This window comes from Carcharhinus amblyrhynchos, chromosome 6 (assembly GCF_965287045.1).
Source record: "Carcharhinus amblyrhynchos chromosome 6, sCarAmb.v2.hapA, whole genome shotgun sequence".
NCBI classification, from domain to species: domain Eukaryota; kingdom Metazoa; phylum Chordata; class Chondrichthyes; order Carcharhiniformes; family Carcharhinidae; genus Carcharhinus; species Carcharhinus amblyrhynchos.
The window spans coordinates 95,632,455-95,649,450 of NC_137329.1; the positions used below are offsets into that span (position 1 = coordinate 95,632,455).

Below are 16,996 nucleotides of genomic sequence, written 5' to 3' on the forward strand. Positions count from 1 at the left end.
AGAGACCTGTTGTAGATTCAATCGGCCTAATGGTCTCTTCTGCACTGTAGGGATTCTATGAACTCTGTGATCTATGATGTGCCAAATAATCTGTCATGTCAGGATACTTTAAACACTGCTGGATTCATGGAAGGCTGAAAGGATGACAGCAGGTAAAAGGGAAGTCTAGATATTCTATCTACGCAGTGTTAATTTATTAAAATCAAGTGACCCAAAAGGTAACAGAAGACATGAATTCATGAACCATCTGCTCTGTAATGTCACTTTCAATGATTTTGACCGAATGCTTTGTGAGATATAGTAATTATAAAAAAAAATTGACATTTTTTCCAAAAATATCAGCTGTGACTAAGCCATGACACCCTGTTGGATAGTAAGTGTGTTCCAGCTCCATTTCAGAGCACTCTTATCTACTAAGTTTGACATCAGAAGTGCTATCTTTTGCTATTAAGCTGAGAACTTATCTACCATCCTGGCCAGAGTTTTCTGTTTCAGTTAATATTTATTCCTTAACCAGTATTATCAAATTCTGATTATTTATCTCATTATTCATGGGACCTTGCTGTGGGCAGTTGTCTGTCGCACCTCTCCACATTATAGTAATAATGACACTGAAGTAAATATTCAATTGGCTGTCAAGTACTTTCATATATTCTGGGTTCACGAAAGGCAAGCTGCAAACAAAGATTTTGCCCTTGATTTTGTTAGTAGGTATCTCCACTCCCTGTCTTCCTCTCAATAGTTAAATGTTGGTCTTATGTAAACAGGATACCCTTGGCTTGATCTGCTGAGATAGTAATGAGGAAGCATATTTAGATTCACTTAAAAAGAAGGAAATATTGGCCGGATTCCTAACCCTTATCTCTAATTAGTAACTCCAATTGGGTGCCCTTGTTCACACCCGTGAGTTCCACCACCATTGTTCCTAGGACCAGATACGGTGACAAATGCTTTCATATTTCACGCATTAAGGCCACTTTGATATTACACTTGAGAGCTGTTACTTTTGAAGGAATCATACACCAGAATAATTTACCATTTTAAGGGAAAGAAAAGAGCGGCTAGGGAGAAAATTGGAGAAAAGTCAAAATGGCGTCCGAACAGTATTGCCAAGTACGTTTGTTGATGGTGATTGCACGTGTCAAATTACAGGGTTAATGCATGAGACTCTGGAATTTTTGTTGTTTCTATATTTTGATCATCACAGTACAGCTGCTGCTGTATCCAAGATAGCAATAAACTATAAGAGGTCATGAACGAAGCCCAATCCGTCACTCAAACCAGCCTCCCATCTATTGACTCCATCTACACTTCCCGCTGCCTCAGAAAAGCAGCCAGCACAATCAAGGACTCCGGACATACTCTCTTCCACTTTCTTCCATCAGGAAAAATATACAAAAATCTGAGGTCACGTACCAACCGACTCACTGCTACCATCAGACTTTTGAATAGACTTACCTCACATTTAGTTGATCTTTCTCTATACCTTAGCTGTGACTGTAACACTATTTTCTGCACTCTCTGCTTTCCTTCCCTATGTACAGTATGTTTTGTCTGTTTAGAGTGCAAGAAACAATGCTTTTCACCGTATACTAATACATGTGACAATAATAAATCAAATCAAAAATGTTCCATCCACTTTTCCACAAAAAACACAAACCAGCATTCTTTTACAGCCAAATCTATTTTGTAATTTTGAAATAGGCACCGCAAGCAATTTGATTATTTTGAGTTACCAGTTATGACTTGTCTGGTATTATTGGAACCCCATGTATGGTTTCCACAACCAACCCTGTTCAACCATTTCCCTCCTCTCCACATTATAGCAGTAAGTATTCAATTGGGATAAAGGGCTATGGGGAAGAGGCATGGAAGTGGAGTTAAGGTGAGCTGGAGGTCAACCATGATCATATAGAATGGCAGAGCAGGCTCGAAGTGCTAAATTGCCTAATCTCTCTCCTATTTCCTATGTTGCTCTTGTTCTGTGTTGTATTTTCTGCTAATGGGAGTTTCACGCAAACAGAATTTCAAAAGTTTAGTAGCTCATGGAGTGATATCAGTTCTGAATTCTGTCGAAAAGAGAAAATGCTGGAAAATCTCAGCAGGTCTGGCAGCATTTGTAAGGAGAAAAAGGAGTTTTTTTTCTTTTGTTTTCATTCCAATTCAATCCAATCAAGTCGAATTCAGAGTCTCAACGAGTTGAGACATTCCCGATCCAAGCTGACAAGACAGGGCTCTCACCTCCTGTCTTGGGCTTGATCTACATGATCCAAGCTGATTGGAGTAGGTGTAGCTTCTCCTCCAATGATTGATCTCATTTGCATCTTAGCCAAAAGGCCGAGACGCCGCTTTTAAAAATTGCTTCAAATGAAGCTAAAATGTAACCTAATGACTTCAACCAAGTACAGCATGTCAATACTACACTTGATCTTAGCCAAAAGAAAGGAGAGAAAAGAGTTGACATTTCAAATCCAGGTGACTCTTTGTCAAAACTAAAAGGCATAGAAAGTGGGAGATATTTATACTGCAGGGGTGGGGGAATGAAGATGAGTCATAGCTATAGAAACCAGGGAAAAGACTGCTGATAGCTGGCCACAGAGAAAATAGAGGGTGTGAGAAGCTGTGAACTGTGACACATGAAGATGTTGGGGGAAGGGGGGAGGAAATGGTACAAAGTTAGAACGTAGAAAGGGATAAGCGGGGGGAGGTGGGGGGGAATGTGGTGGAGAAAAGGTAAGGGAAGGGGATAAGGCGGGGGGGGGGGGGAATGAAGAAAGACCATAAAGAAATTAAAGGTAGAGAACAGAAAAAAACTAATTAAAATAGAATGAAAACAGAGAGGGCCGAGGTGGGATAGAGCAAATCATTTGAAGTTGTTGAATTTGATATTGAGACCAGAAGGCTGAAATGTTCCTAACTGGAAGATGAGATGCTGTTCCTCCAGTTTGCGTTGAGCTTCACTGGAACGTTGCAGCAGCAGTAAGAAGCCTCACAACACTAGGTTAAAGTCCAACAGGTTTGTTTGGTAGCAGACGCCACTAGCCATTGCAGCAGGCCAAGGACAGACATGTGGGCATGGGAACAGGATCATGTGTTGAAAGAATTCTGTCCATATTGCAAATATGAGAAAAGTTTCAAGACACCCAATCTCTCTATAACTGTATCATCAATTTATACAATTTACAATGTTTGAACTTGTGCTACTTTTTTCTCCCTACGCCCCCTCCCCACTTTACCAGGAACTAGAAGAGGCTCTCCTGATAAATGATGTTGATTTTCTGGATGATCTGATTGCTTGTTTGCTTCAAGGCTGCTACCAACGCCGAGACATCACGTATGTACAAAAAACATTTCTTGTTTCCCTTTTGAGAGAATGGTTGCGATCTAAGGGTGCCATTGTTAATGTTTCTCATACAACACGCCAGGAAAACGATTCAGATTTGAAACTCCCAAAAGATGGGCAACTTTTGATAGCTTTCTTGAAAGCTTCAATTAGGTCCCAATTGAGGAAAAATAACCATCATAAAATTTGTTCCATGAAACGTTACCAGAACTCTGGAAATTATTTATAGCAAAGTGAAATTCAGCTTCACTATTGTAAATCAGTGATTTTGGTTTTCATGTTGATTGCTGGTTATGGGTTGTATGAAATTTTTTTTGAATAACATTAGCTCTCCCAGTTTGCCAGGCTTTGTAATTCTGCAGTTTGTCTTGATCATTTTTAAGGTAAAAGCAGTGAGGAGGAAGCATCCCTCCATCTCGAGAGACTCCACGCCCAGGATGTATGTCACTTCTGTGTTGGACATGTGTAGCGGTAGATGCTGAGTCACGTGTGCCAGTCCCTTCCACAGCTGAATAGTGTTGGCCTGAGGTCAACTGAAGGGTTTTCCTTCTGATGGGCTCTCTTCCACCATCTGGTCATTTCTTTTCTCCTCTGCTTTATCCACACCCTGACTGCTTGTCTCCACACTTGGTCAGCAGTGAGGACTTCCCAACGCATCAACTCCAATCCTGAACTTGAAATCTGACTTACAGACATCCTTGTTTCACAGATAGGAATGACCTGATGGTCTTGTGCTGATAGCAAGCTCACCTCAGAGCGTAGCTTTGTATTCTTCTGTATGACTGGGCAGACCTTTTATTGCTGTTTCTTTTGGTATATTTTTTAATTGTGTTGCTGTAAACTTTGGGGGAGGGAGGAGATTTTTCAGCTACAAGCATAAGCTATGTTAGGCTTTATTTTAAATTTAAAAGAATTATTCAAATAGTTACTGATTGATCCCCATCTGGCAGCACTCTGCCGATACTGCCAGGTTGTGCATCCAGTTTGCTAGCCAGTGGGAGGCAACATGTCTGTAGTTGACTGCACATCCAACTCGCTAATTATAAACTTGCATGTCTGGACTCTTGGAATGTTAAATAAGCTCTGTTTTAATTTTGCAATGTCCAGAAGTTTTAACACTTTTTCACATTTTTTTAAGTTTGTTTTACGGGAAGTGGGCATCACTGGCTGAGTCACCATTTATTGCCCAATCCTACCTGCCCTCCATTTCAGAGGATATTTGAGAGTCAACCACATTGATATGGATGGAGAGTCATATGCAGGCCAGACCAGATAAGGACGGCAGATTTCTCCCCTTATAGGGCATTAGTGAACCAGATGGGTTTTTACAACAATTGACACTGGTTTCATGGTCATCATTAGACTTTTAGTTCCAATTTTTTTTATTGAATTCAGATTTCACCGTCTGCCACTTTGGGTTTCGAACCCAGGTCCCTAGAGCGTTACCCTGGGTCTTTGGATTACCAGTCCAGTGACAATATCACTACGCCACCAACTCCTCATTGAACTTATTTTAGCTTCACCAAATGGTATTGCATCTAATTATGGTCAGGTTGGAGTCTCTTCTGTATTGCTGTATAATGGAAATTGCTTCATGTGGCAAGATGAAGTTATCATCGGAATGTCACTGGACTAGTAATCCAGAGGCCCAGGCAATTGCTATGGAGACAGGGGTTCAAATCCCACCACAGTGAAATTTAAATTAAATTCATTAATAAATCTGAAATTGATAGCTAGAATTGCCACGATGCTATCATTGTTCAAGAACCCATCAGGTTCGCTAACATTCATATAGGAATGAAATTTGCCATCCTTATCTGATTTGATCTATGTGTGACTCCAGACCCACAGCTATGTGAATGACTATTAACTGCCCTCTGAAAGGGCTGAGCCACCTAGTTACACCAAACCCTTCAGAAAAAGCAAAAAGGAATAAAGCCAGATGGACCATGTGGTATCAACTTAGGAACCATATCCAGTACTGTTGATGCTGCAGAGTCCCCCTTACTAACAGCTTGAGGCTTGTGCCAAAGTTGGAGAGCTATCCCACAGACTAGTGTGAAGTTTGCATGTTCTCCCCATGTCTGCATGGGTTTCCTCTGGGTGCTCTGGTTTCCTCCCACAATCTGATAGACATGCAGGCTAGGTGGATTGGCCATGCTAAATTGCCCCTTAGTGTCCCAAGGTGTGTAGGTTATGGGGATTAGTGGGGTAAATACTTGGGGTTACAGGGAACAGGTCTGAGTGGGATTGTCCCTTAGTGTCAGGGGGACTATGTGCGGTTACAAGGATAGAGCCTGGATGGGATTGTTGTCAGTGCAGACTCAATAGGCCAAATAGCCTCCTCCTGCACTCGAGGAATTCTGTGATTCCAGTCAAATCTGACACAGCCATACTTACAGAATCATACCTTATAGCTAATGTCCCAAATGTCACAGTCCTTGGATCTGTCCTATCCCATCGGCAGGACAGGTCTAACCGAGGTGGCAGTGCAGTGGTCTATAGCTGGAGAGGCTGCCCTGAGTGTCCTCAATATTGACTCAGGACCCCGGGAAACCTCATGGCATCAGGTCAAACATGGGCAAGGAAACCTCCTGTTGATTACCACCTACCTATTACTCTTCCTCAGCTGATGGATCAGTTTTCCTCCATGTTGAACACCGCTTGACAAAAGCATTGAGGGTGACTGGGGGCATGGAAGACATTGTTGGTTCAGTAGCTCCACTACTGGCTGAGCCCTGAAGGACATTGGAAGGTGCTGAGGGAACATACAAGAAGAAAAAAGCCTACCAGAACTTTTTCACACCAATCTACCTGCCACTGTTGAACTTGTCCATGTCAATAGAAGTCGGTCCTGTGGGAAGAAGGGCTGTAGGAATATGTGTGCTTGTCTGTTCTAGGTCTATACAGCAATGCCTCATCCCAAGCTGTCTTGGATCAATTACCACTTGACCAAAGCCTTGCTCCATCAAGCCCATGTGGCAGCTGGTGTGTAATGACCAGCTACATTAAAAGGACTCGATCGTAGGCATCTCCCATCACTTGAAGTGGAATTTGGCACCTGGAACATCCTGACCCTCATGGACAACCCTAACGGGAACAAACCAGAATCACATACTACTATCATTGCCTGGGACATTGACAGTGTCATCCTCAGTGAGTCCCCGGTAGGCAGGGGAAAGCCAGGGAACTAGGTCCAAGGAACAGTGATCAGCTCTAACAATGAGTCATTCAGACTCGAAATTTAACTCTGTTCTTTCTTCAAAGATGCTGTCAGAGCTGCTGAGATTTTCCAGCATTTTCTGTTTTTTGATTCAGGAAAAAAGGTGGCAGTCCCACCTCTTCCTGGAAGGTAAACCAGAAGATGGTCATCGCCTCCATGGGTTCGCTTCATCATTAAAAACAAACTAGATGGCTGTCTTGGACCCTGAACCCTTCCAGGATAAATGAGCGCCTTATGACCCTTTGTCTCACCCGAGCCTAGAAGCAGTGCCGTACAGTCCTCAGTGCATTCGCCCTAACACTGAAAGTGATAGACTGAATCCAGAGAGGAATTTTACTCCAGCCTCGAGAAATCCTTAGCTCGTCAACAAGCTGACCCTCCTTCACGACTTCAGTGCTGGAGCTGGAAAGGACTACTGGTCACCGGGGGAAGAGGAGGAGGAGGAAGGAAGGAAGGAAGTCCAATATCAAAGGTATCTTGCTCCTGACAAAATGCCTCGAACACAGCTTTGTCATAGCCAATACCATGTTCCGTCAAAGAGACAAGTAAAGGCCTTATGGCTCCACCCTCACTCCAAGCACTGATTCCCATCATCTGAGCGAGGGATTGCACAAATATACAGACCACCCGTACCAGGACAGGAGCCAATGACTGCTGGATGATCACTGTCTAATCCACTCTGTGATGAACACTGATATAGCACCAAAGTAGCAATGGCAAGAGAAAGAATGTTGCAGGAAAATCAACACTGAGGCACTCAAAGATCCTGATAAGAGAGCGTTATTCAGCCAGCACCTCACTGCCAAACTGATGACCCAGAGACGCCATGTGGTCTGAGTGCCTGATCTGCCCATAAAAACCTCCATAATCAGCATCTGCGAAGAGATGCTTGGTCACTCAAGCTGGAAACATCAAGACTGCTTCAGTGAGAGTGACCTGGAGGTCTAGGAGCTGATGAACTGCTGAATTTGAAACTGCAGCCTTACATGACAGTGAGAAAGCAATTATACTGACAGCTGAAGGCTGAGGTCCGGAAAAAAACCTGCCATCTAAAAAACACATGGTGGGCAGAGAAAGCGCAGGAGATCCAGCAGCTAGCCAACAACTGGGGCATGAGGAGATGGCACCGTGGTTAGCACTGCTGCCTCACAGCACCATGGACCCAGGTTCAATTCCCGGCTTGGGTCACTGTCTGTGTGGAGTTTACAATTCTCCCATGTCTGTGTGGTTTCCTCCGGGTGCTCCGGTTTCCTCCCACAGTCCAAAAGACATGCTGGTTGGGTGCATTGGCCGGGCTATATTCTCCCTCAGTGTACATGAACAGGTGTCGGAGTGTGAGAGGCCATGTGTGAGGAGGAAGGAGGACACAATGGCCGGAATTCTCCCATCCCACCCGCCACTGGAATTTTAGCAGGCAGGTGTGGACAATGTGAAACCATAGCACAGTGGTTAGCATTGCTGCTTCACAGCACCAGGGACATGGTTTCGATTCCCAGCTTGGGTCACTGTCTGTGCGGAGTTTGCACGTTCTCTCCGTGTCTGCGTGGGTTACTCCCACATTCTGAAAGTCATGCTGGTTAGGTGCATTGACCCGAAGAGGCGCCGGAGTGTGGCAACTAGAGGAATTTCATAGTAACTTAATTACAGTGTTAATGTAAGCCTTACTCGTGACTAATAAATAAACTTTAACTTAACTTTAATTTTTGACAGTCAGGCAGGAATCTCCAGCTTTAGACTAGCGGAGCTGGAGAACTCTGCCCAAGATGTGAGGGCTACTGCCAACAGCTTGCGTAAGATTGGGACAATCCCAGAGAAACTAGATGGGTTTTTAAATCAGCCCATCGTGGCACTCTTTCACAGACCCCATGGCTGCCTGTGCTCTGTTTCCAGGGCAGTGAGGCCTGACTTTAACCTTCGGGTGCTCCAGTTTTCTCCCACAGTCCAAAAGAAGTGCTGGTTAGGTGGATTGACCATGTTCAATTACTCCTCAATGTCAGGGAAATTAGCATTTACATATGTGGGGTTATGGGGATAGGACCTGGATGGATTGTTTTTGGTGCAGGTTTGATGGGCCGAATGGCCACCTTCTGCACTGTAGGAATTCTTTGATTCTAAGTTGCTGTGAAAATCCCCTAGTTGCCACGCTCTGGTGCCTATTTGGGTACACAGAGAGAATTTAGCCAACGCACCTATCAGCACGTCTTTCGGACTGTGGGAGAAAACCTGACTTTAGCAACTTCTTGTGTCCCAGGAGCGGAATGTCCATATGTCAGTTTTTGCCAAGGTCTTTCGGCACATTGCTAAATGTCCCAGCTCGAGCTACCCGCCTGTGTAGTGAAGATCTGGTCCTCAGCGAGGGCTTGCAGAGTAATTCAGAAGATGTTGCACTCTCAGGAGAGATGAAAATGTCAAGGTACAAAGTAAATGCCGTTTGACAAAATGAATGAGATTGTGATGACTTCAGCCAGGCTCTAGCCTGGCTTGCTAGAGTATGAACTATCTGATGAGTCCTATTCAGGAGTTCTGGGCTGTTGTCCCCTGTGCCAATCAGGTGTCCACACTAAAATCAGTATCCGCATGGTGTTCCAAGACATCTCTTGGAGCAGGAGGGGTGAACCAGCCCAGGCTGGAAACGGAGCAGGTCTAAGCCCTCATGCTGTTCAGTAGTGGGATAGCACCTATGAATAGGTGCAACAGTGCAGCCTGACCAATACAGCAAGATGCATCCTTTTCTCCACATCTTAAATCACAACAACCAAAATATTCCACAAAAAGAACTACCTGATGAATCCTAATTGATGGTTAGATCAGGGAGCCTCATGCTCCCTATTTAAAGCAGCTGTGTCAGACTCCCAGCCTGCATTCAGCAGGGAGCAACTGGAGAGCTGGCTGTGTACAGATGGTATGGTGTAAATAAAGTAACTTGGTGACGGAGCCAAGCCTCCATGGAGTTATTGTAGAGATTTAGCTGAGTAAGGCCCATTGTAAAGAGCACGAAACTGGGCGGATAAGGTTTATATTGTAATGGGCAAGAATGGCTCCAGGGATGAGAAACTTCAATTATGAGGATGGATTGGAGAGGTTGGGATTGTTCTCCTTGGAGAGTAGAAGGCTAAGAGGAGATTTGATAGAGATGCTCAAAATCAAGAGAGGGCTGGAGGAGAAACTATTCCCACTCGTAAAACGACCTAGACCAAGGGCAGCATGGTGGCACAGTGGTTAACACTGCTGTCTCACAGTCCTAGGGACTCAGGTTCAGCTCCAACCTCGGTCTCTGTGTGGACTTTGCACAGTGCTCTCCCTGCATCTACATGGGTTTCCTCCCACAAAGTAAAATTTATTTATTTGTCACAAATAGGCTTACATTAACCTTGCGATTAAATTATTGTGAAAATCCTCTATTCACCACACTGGCGTCTATTCAGGTACGCTGAGGGAGAATTCAGCATGGCCAATCCATGTAACCAGCACATTTTTTAGATTGTGGGAGGAAACCATCCAAAGATGTGAGGGTTAGGTGGATTAGCCACGTTAAATTGCCCCATTAGTGTCAGGGGATTAGCAGGGATTCCTGGGATAGGGCTTGGGTGGGATTGTTGTTGGTGCAGGCTTGATGGGCCAAATGGCCTGCTCCTGCACTGAAGGGATTCTGTGATGGTATGATTCTATGAAGAGGGCACAGATTTAAAGTGACTTGCAAAAGAAACAAATGTGATGTGAGAAGAAACTTTCACACAATGAGTATTTTGGGTCTGGAATGCACTGTCGGGAGGTGTGGTAGAGGCAGGTTCAATCAAGGCATTCAAGAGAGCATTAGATGACTATTTGAACGGAAACAGATGTGCAAGGGTGTATGGAAAAGGCAGGGAAATGACATTAAGCCATGACACTTGTTTAGACAGCCAGTGCAGACATGATGGGCCAAATGGCCATCTCCTGCAGTGTAACAATTCTGTGATCACAGCTGGCTTTAGTAATTTTGTAAATGATAGAGGAGCTTAGGATATACAACAGATGACAGGTCTCTGGGTGGGAACTGTGATATGATGAGAAAAGGAGTGAAGGAGGGTGACTAAGCACCTTTTACAATACTGAATTGATAGACGATTTACATTAACCAAACACAAAACAACAGCAAAGCTACTAAGCCACAATATTCTGTCTTTACAATGACAGTTACAAGTAATCTGTGGGATGGTTGGGTGGGTTGTGACAGGGGATAATGAAGCCATGATAAAAGGGTTTTGAAATTTGATCTTGGAATTTGGGTGTCACTGACAGAACCCACATTTATTGCTCACCCTGAATTGTCCTTGTGAAGGTGGTGCTGAGTCAGTGATTGAACAGCTGCAGTGTACAGACAGGAAGAGAGTGGGATCAAGAATAGAATCCCATGAAAGCCCAGTAATGACAGAGATGTCACAGAGAACACTGTTTAAAAACAAAGAAATAGTATGCAAGGATCCAATTAGAACTAAGAAAAATAATGGTTGCAGTATCCAGCAAAAGAATTTTAAGAAAGCAAAGATTTGCCTTTCATTACCTCAGGGACCACAGAGCACCTTGCAGGTAGTGATGCACTTCTGAAATGTTGTCATAGTTGTGAAGTGAGAAATGTGGCAGCTGCTCCTAAAGTCATGATGTGGAGACGCTGGCGTTGGACTGGGGTAAACACAGTAAGAAGTCTCACAACACCAGGTTAAAGTCCAACAGGTTTATTTGGTAGCAAACGCCACCAGCTTTTGGAGTGCTTGCTGCTCCTTCATCAGGTGGCTAGTGGTGTTTGCTACCAAATAAACCCACTGGACTTTAACCTGGTGTTATAAGACTTCTTACTGTGCCGTTCCTAAAAACAGCAATATTGTAATGTTTAAGTTTATTTATTAGTATCACAAGTAGGCTTACATAAACACTGCAGTGAAATGTGGTACAGTAGTTACCACTGCTGCTTCACAATGCCAGTGACATGGGTTCGATTCTGGCCTTGGTTGACTGTATGGAGTTTGTACATTCTTTCCGAGTCTGTGTGCGTTTCCTTCAGGTGCTCTGATTTTCTCCCATGGTCCAAAAGAAGTGCTGGTTAGGTGGATTGACCATGTTCAATTACCCCTCAATGTCAGGGAAATTAGCAGTTACATATGTGGGGTTATGGGGATAGGACCTGGATGGATTGTTTTGGTGCAGGCTTGATGGGCCAAACGGCCACCTTCTGCACTGTAGGAATTCTTAGATTCTAAGTTGCTGTGAAAATCCCCTAGTTGCCACGCTGTGATGCCTATTTGGGTACAGTGAGAGAGAATTTAGCCAATGCACCTATCAGCACGTCTTTCGGACTGTGGGAGAAAACCAGAGCACCTGGAAGAAACACGTGCAGAAATGGGGAGAACGAGCAGACTCCATACAGACAGTGACTCAAGCCAGGAATTGAACCCGGGTCCCTGGCCTAGTGAGGCAGCAGTGCTAACCATTGTGCCACTGATGTTTAGATCTAATATTTAGATCAGCTACTTCTGTGACTTTGGTTGGGGAATTTTGGTCAGGTCACCAGTGAGAACTCCCCTGCTTATCTTCAAAAGACTGCCTTCTACCTGAGACAATGGGCATCTCATCCAGTAGCTAAGATCTCCTAACAGAGTAGCACTCCCTCTCTACTGCACTAGGGTATGTCAAGATTTTTGTGCTTGAACCAAAGGCCAAGATGACAAAATAAAAGTGGACAGTCAGTAAATATGTTTTGTTGTAGATCTTTGGTAAGGTCAAAAGTTGCAAATGAGCAAGTGAAGAAAGTTGTACAGTTTTAGACTTCACTCTAAGAGACAATAGTAAAGATTGAAATGTTCATAATGCACGCAAATGTTTATTTATATGTGGAAATGTTGCAACAAGTTTGTTCTTGTATTATTTTTTGGCGCCGGCAAGATGCTAGGGTTGGTCGATGGGCGTCAAATTTGAGTCCAAAGCAAGACTGAGTTAGAGCTTCTCCATGATGTGATGTCAGTATCTAGGCCAGCACTCAAGGTGGTAGTAGTAGTGTAGTAGTACTGTTGGTGCAGTGTTGAAATTGCCATTGCTCAGTTTGTGATGCGAAACCAAGATCGTCTGTCTTGTGAATCTCTTTAACAGACAAAATATTCCTGCAATGTCCTTGTCAATGCACATCTCACTGAACAGAAACCATAAAATGAGTGTTTTCACCTCATTTCTATTTGTGGGGCCTTGATATGGGCAGGCTGGCTGCTCCTTTATGGTGATTGCATATCAAAAAGCTATTCTTAAAATCATCAAATGTTGACAGGAGAACATGAACCCTTCATCTTAATGAATCTCTCCCCTGCTTGTTTCTTTTAATGAACCGGATTTTTGCTGGAGCGGGATATCTAATGATGCCTGCTATTAATTAGACTTGCCCACGCATCCTTCAATTCAAAGCATCTTTCCCCGTTCAGATGCAAGCTGATAACGATCCAGTGAGGAATACGAGGCATCTGGGACTAGAGTCAATAGTGCAACAGAAAAACCTGTCTCTTTAACCAATCTGACTAAAGGATTCAGAAATAACTAACGAAAGGGCTGAGAAGGAAGTATGAGTTCGAATGCATGAAATCAGTATCCAATAAGAATTTCAGAGTTTTATTCAGAGTTCAGTATCACAATTAGCCTTACGTTAACACTGCAGTGAAGTTACTGTGAAAATCCCAGAGTCGCCACACTCAAAAAAGAAAGGAAAAGTCTTTTTAAAAATAAGCCAAATCAAAATTTGACCATTTTAAAATCGTAGAACCTCACAGTGCAGAAAGAGGACATCTGGCACCGACCACAGTCCCACCCAGGCCCTACCCCCACATCCCTACACATTTACCCACGAATCCCTCTAACCTATGCATCTCAAGACATTAAGGGGCAATTTTTAGCATGGCCAATCAACCTAACCCGCACATCTTTGGACTATGGGAGGAAACCAGAGCACCCGGCGGAAACACACACAGACATGAGGAGAATGTGCAAGCTCCACACAGACAGTGACCCAAGCCAGGAATCAAACCCAGGCCCCTGGAGCTGTGAAGCAACTGTGCTAACCAGTGTGCTACCGTGCCGGTCAAAATCTCCCAACAACTAATACCTGAAGCAATGTGATTCCACGCTGGTAACAGTTATTTTCCAGTGCCAGCGAGGCTGCCTGGCAATATTTATTAATATGATCGCATCGTTAAAAGGATACTTTCATTTGAAATGGCAAGACTGTGCTGCGTTTAATTCCTATCTACTGCACAAGTACAGCAACTTCAGGGCGTTCAATTCATGCCAATGGTACTATAGGAATGCCATTTTGTGATGCAACCGAAGACAGCAACTTTGAAATATTGGCATTAATTCCTGCACCCTGAATGCACAAATAGAAAGTAATAGGTTTGATCCAAGTCTGAAAAGGCCTGACCTCAGAAGCTAAGCAGGCTCAGGCCTGGTTAGTACTTGGATGGGCGACCATCTAGGAATACCAGGTGCAGTTGGCTTTCAATAGCTCTAGGCAGCGTGTGATCAAGGGGGTAGTCCGGCCTAACTGTCTGTCCCTCATCCGTGGCTAAATTCATGGCTGGGTGTCCCTTGAGAGGGAGCATGCAGTGTCCACGGGCACCACCGAAGCCTCCCACGCCCATTGGGCATTACAGGGACTGGGGGCACATTATTAACCTGTTCAATCATATTTTGCTTGGACATTCTAAGTTTCTTTTGAGATTTGTTTTTGTCCAAATTTCCCTTTAAGTGGCAGTCCCTTTTATTTTATTCCTCAGTAGTTAATTAACTACTAATTAGATTTTCAACAAAAGAGTTGGAGATAAGGTTGCAACGTGACCAACGTTGTTTCAACTACATGTTTCAGGGTACATAGGGCAAATGGAAAAACAGGGGATAATCTTGATTGTGAAGGATGGGATAAAGACTGTCAGAAAGTCAAGAAATCTAATCCACTGGAGTGGAGCAACAAATAGCAAGGGACAATGAGCATAAAAATAAAGGGGAACCAAGGGTCGTGTTGGGCTGGAAACTTAACAACAACTTGTACACTTGTAGCACATTTAACTCAATCAAACACCCCAAAGCTCTGTCAGAAGCATAATAAAACCAAGTACGAAAGTGAACCGCAAGAGGATATTAGATCAGATGACCAAAAGTTTGGTCAAAGTGGAAGATTTTAGGGATTGTCTTAAAGAAAGGTACAGAGATGGAGAGGTCCAGGGAGGGTATTCAAGAGCTTGGGGTGTAGGCAACTAAGGGCATCGCTATCATTGATAGAGCAATTATAGTTGCAAACATTAAAGAGGCTAGAATTGGAAGAGCACAGATATCTTGTAGGGTTGTGGGGCTGGAAAAAGGGAAGGGCAAGACCATGGAGAGTTTGAAAACTAGGATGAGAATTTTAAATTCAAGACTGTACCCAAAAAGGTGCCAGAGTGTGGCAATTTTCACAAAGGCCTTCATTACAGTGTCATTGTAAGCCTACTTGTGACAATAATAAATAAGTATAAACTTATGTCAATCAACAAAAGTGGATGAGAAATGAAAAGGACTTGGTGCAAGTTAGGTTATAGGCACCAGTTTTCGATGACCTGAAGTTTAAGGATGGTAGAATGTGGGAGACCAGCCAGGAGAGCACTGGCATACTCGATTTAGAAGTGGCAAAGGCAGATAAGCTGGGAAGGGCAAAGTTGGGCAATGTTATGGAGGTGGAAATAGGCTGTCCTTGTGATGGCACAAATATGAGATCACAAGGTCATCTTGAGGTCAGATGTGACACTGAAGTTGCAAACAAACTAAATTAATCTCAGGCTGTTGCTGAGGAGAATCTGTCACATGGAATGGGGTTGGAATGACGCCTGCAAACAATGGCTTCAGTCTTCCCAATATTTAATAGGAGGACATTTCTGCCTATTCAGATCAGCAGCCTGTTGATTTAGCAAGTAGTACGGCGATGGTGGTGAGGTAGAGCTGGGTGAAAAATATCACCGTGCTTTAGGATGAGGTCATCGCCATGAAATAGAAGGCAACCAAGAATCAAACACTGGGGAACACGCGAGGCCACTGTGCAGGAGCAGGATGAGAATCCATTACAAGTGAGTCTCTGGTTACAATGAGATAGTTAAGAATGGAACCAGTCCCACCAGACTGGACAGAGAGTGGAGAGGCACTGGCAGAGGAGGATGGTGCGGTCAGACTTGTTAAAGTCCGCACATGGGCTGGGAAGGATGAAAAAGGAAAATTTACCTTTGTCATGGTCCCATAGTGGCTACAAGAGCAGGTCGGAGGCTAGGAATACTGCAGTGAGTAGCTCACCTCCTGACTCCCCAAAGCCTATCCACCATCTACAAGGTACAAGTCAGGACATCAATGGAATATTCCCCACCTGCCTGGATGAGTGCAGCTCCAACAACATTCAAAACTTAACATCATCCAGGATAAAGCAGCCTGCTTGATTGGTACCACCTCCATAAACATCCACTCCCTCCAGCACTGACACTCAGTATCAGCAGTATGTACTATCTACAAGATGCATTTCAGTAATTCACCAAAGATCCTTAGACAGCACCTTTCAAACTGATAACCATTCTATCTAAAAGGACAAGGACAACAGATACATGAGAACATCACCTGCAAGTTCCCCTCCAAGCCACTCACTGTTCTGACTTGGAAATATATTGCCGTTCCTTCGCTGTCGCTGGGTCAATATCCTACAATTCTGAACACAATGGCATTGTGAGTAAACCCACAACACATGGACTTCAACATAGCAATTCAAGAAGGCTGCGCACCATGACCTTCTCAAGGGCAACTAGGGATGGACAATAAATGCTAGCCAGCCAGCGAAGCCCATGTCCCATAAATGAATATAAAAAAAAATTTAGGATGGCCAATCCACCTAACTTGTGCATTTTTGGTCTGTGGGAGAAAACAGGAGCACCTAGGTGAAACCCATGCAAATACGTGCAAACCCTACACAAACCTGAGGCCAGAATTGAACATGGGTCTCTGGTGCTGTGAAGCTGCAGTGTCACTGTGCTGCTCGATGTAGAATTGAAACAGTAGCAGATCGACCATGATCTTAAAGAATGGTGGAGCAAGCTTGAGGGAACAGGTGGCCGACTTCCGCTCCTATTCTTATATTCTTATCTGATACTTGCCAGAAATTTTTTGCCCATGAACACCATTACCCTCACCGTTATTTTAACATTAGAATCTGTCCCAGAACTTCTGTTGAAATATCTAGTGTCTGTTTTAAGAATATGTTGAAATCTGTTTCAGTGGTTTTTTTTGTGTGGCAGAGAATTTATTGAATGTGAAGCAGTTGGGGGAAGCATCGAAGAACTGTGCAAATAAAAGTTTGTTCTTTCTTCACCTACAGTTGATAAGGAAAATACTATTTGCATTCCATTGTA

The 16,996-nt window shown here is 43.8% G+C and overlaps 1 protein-coding gene across 1 annotated transcript in view; it reads left to right on the forward strand.

Annotated features, from left to right (window-relative positions):
* The first annotated feature begins 1,089 nt into the window (after positions 1–1,089).
* LOC145344365 (chromatin remodeling regulator CECR2-like) overlaps positions 1,090–16,996 on the forward strand; it is a 77,585-nt gene continuing 61,678 nt past the window's right edge. Inside the window, exons 1-2 of the mRNA XM_080191491.1 lie at positions 1,090–1,113; positions 3,240–3,334. Coding sequence (XP_080047617.1) covers positions 1,090–1,113; positions 3,240–3,334 — 119 coding nt within the window. The remainder of the gene's footprint in view (positions 1,114–3,239; positions 3,335–16,996) is intronic.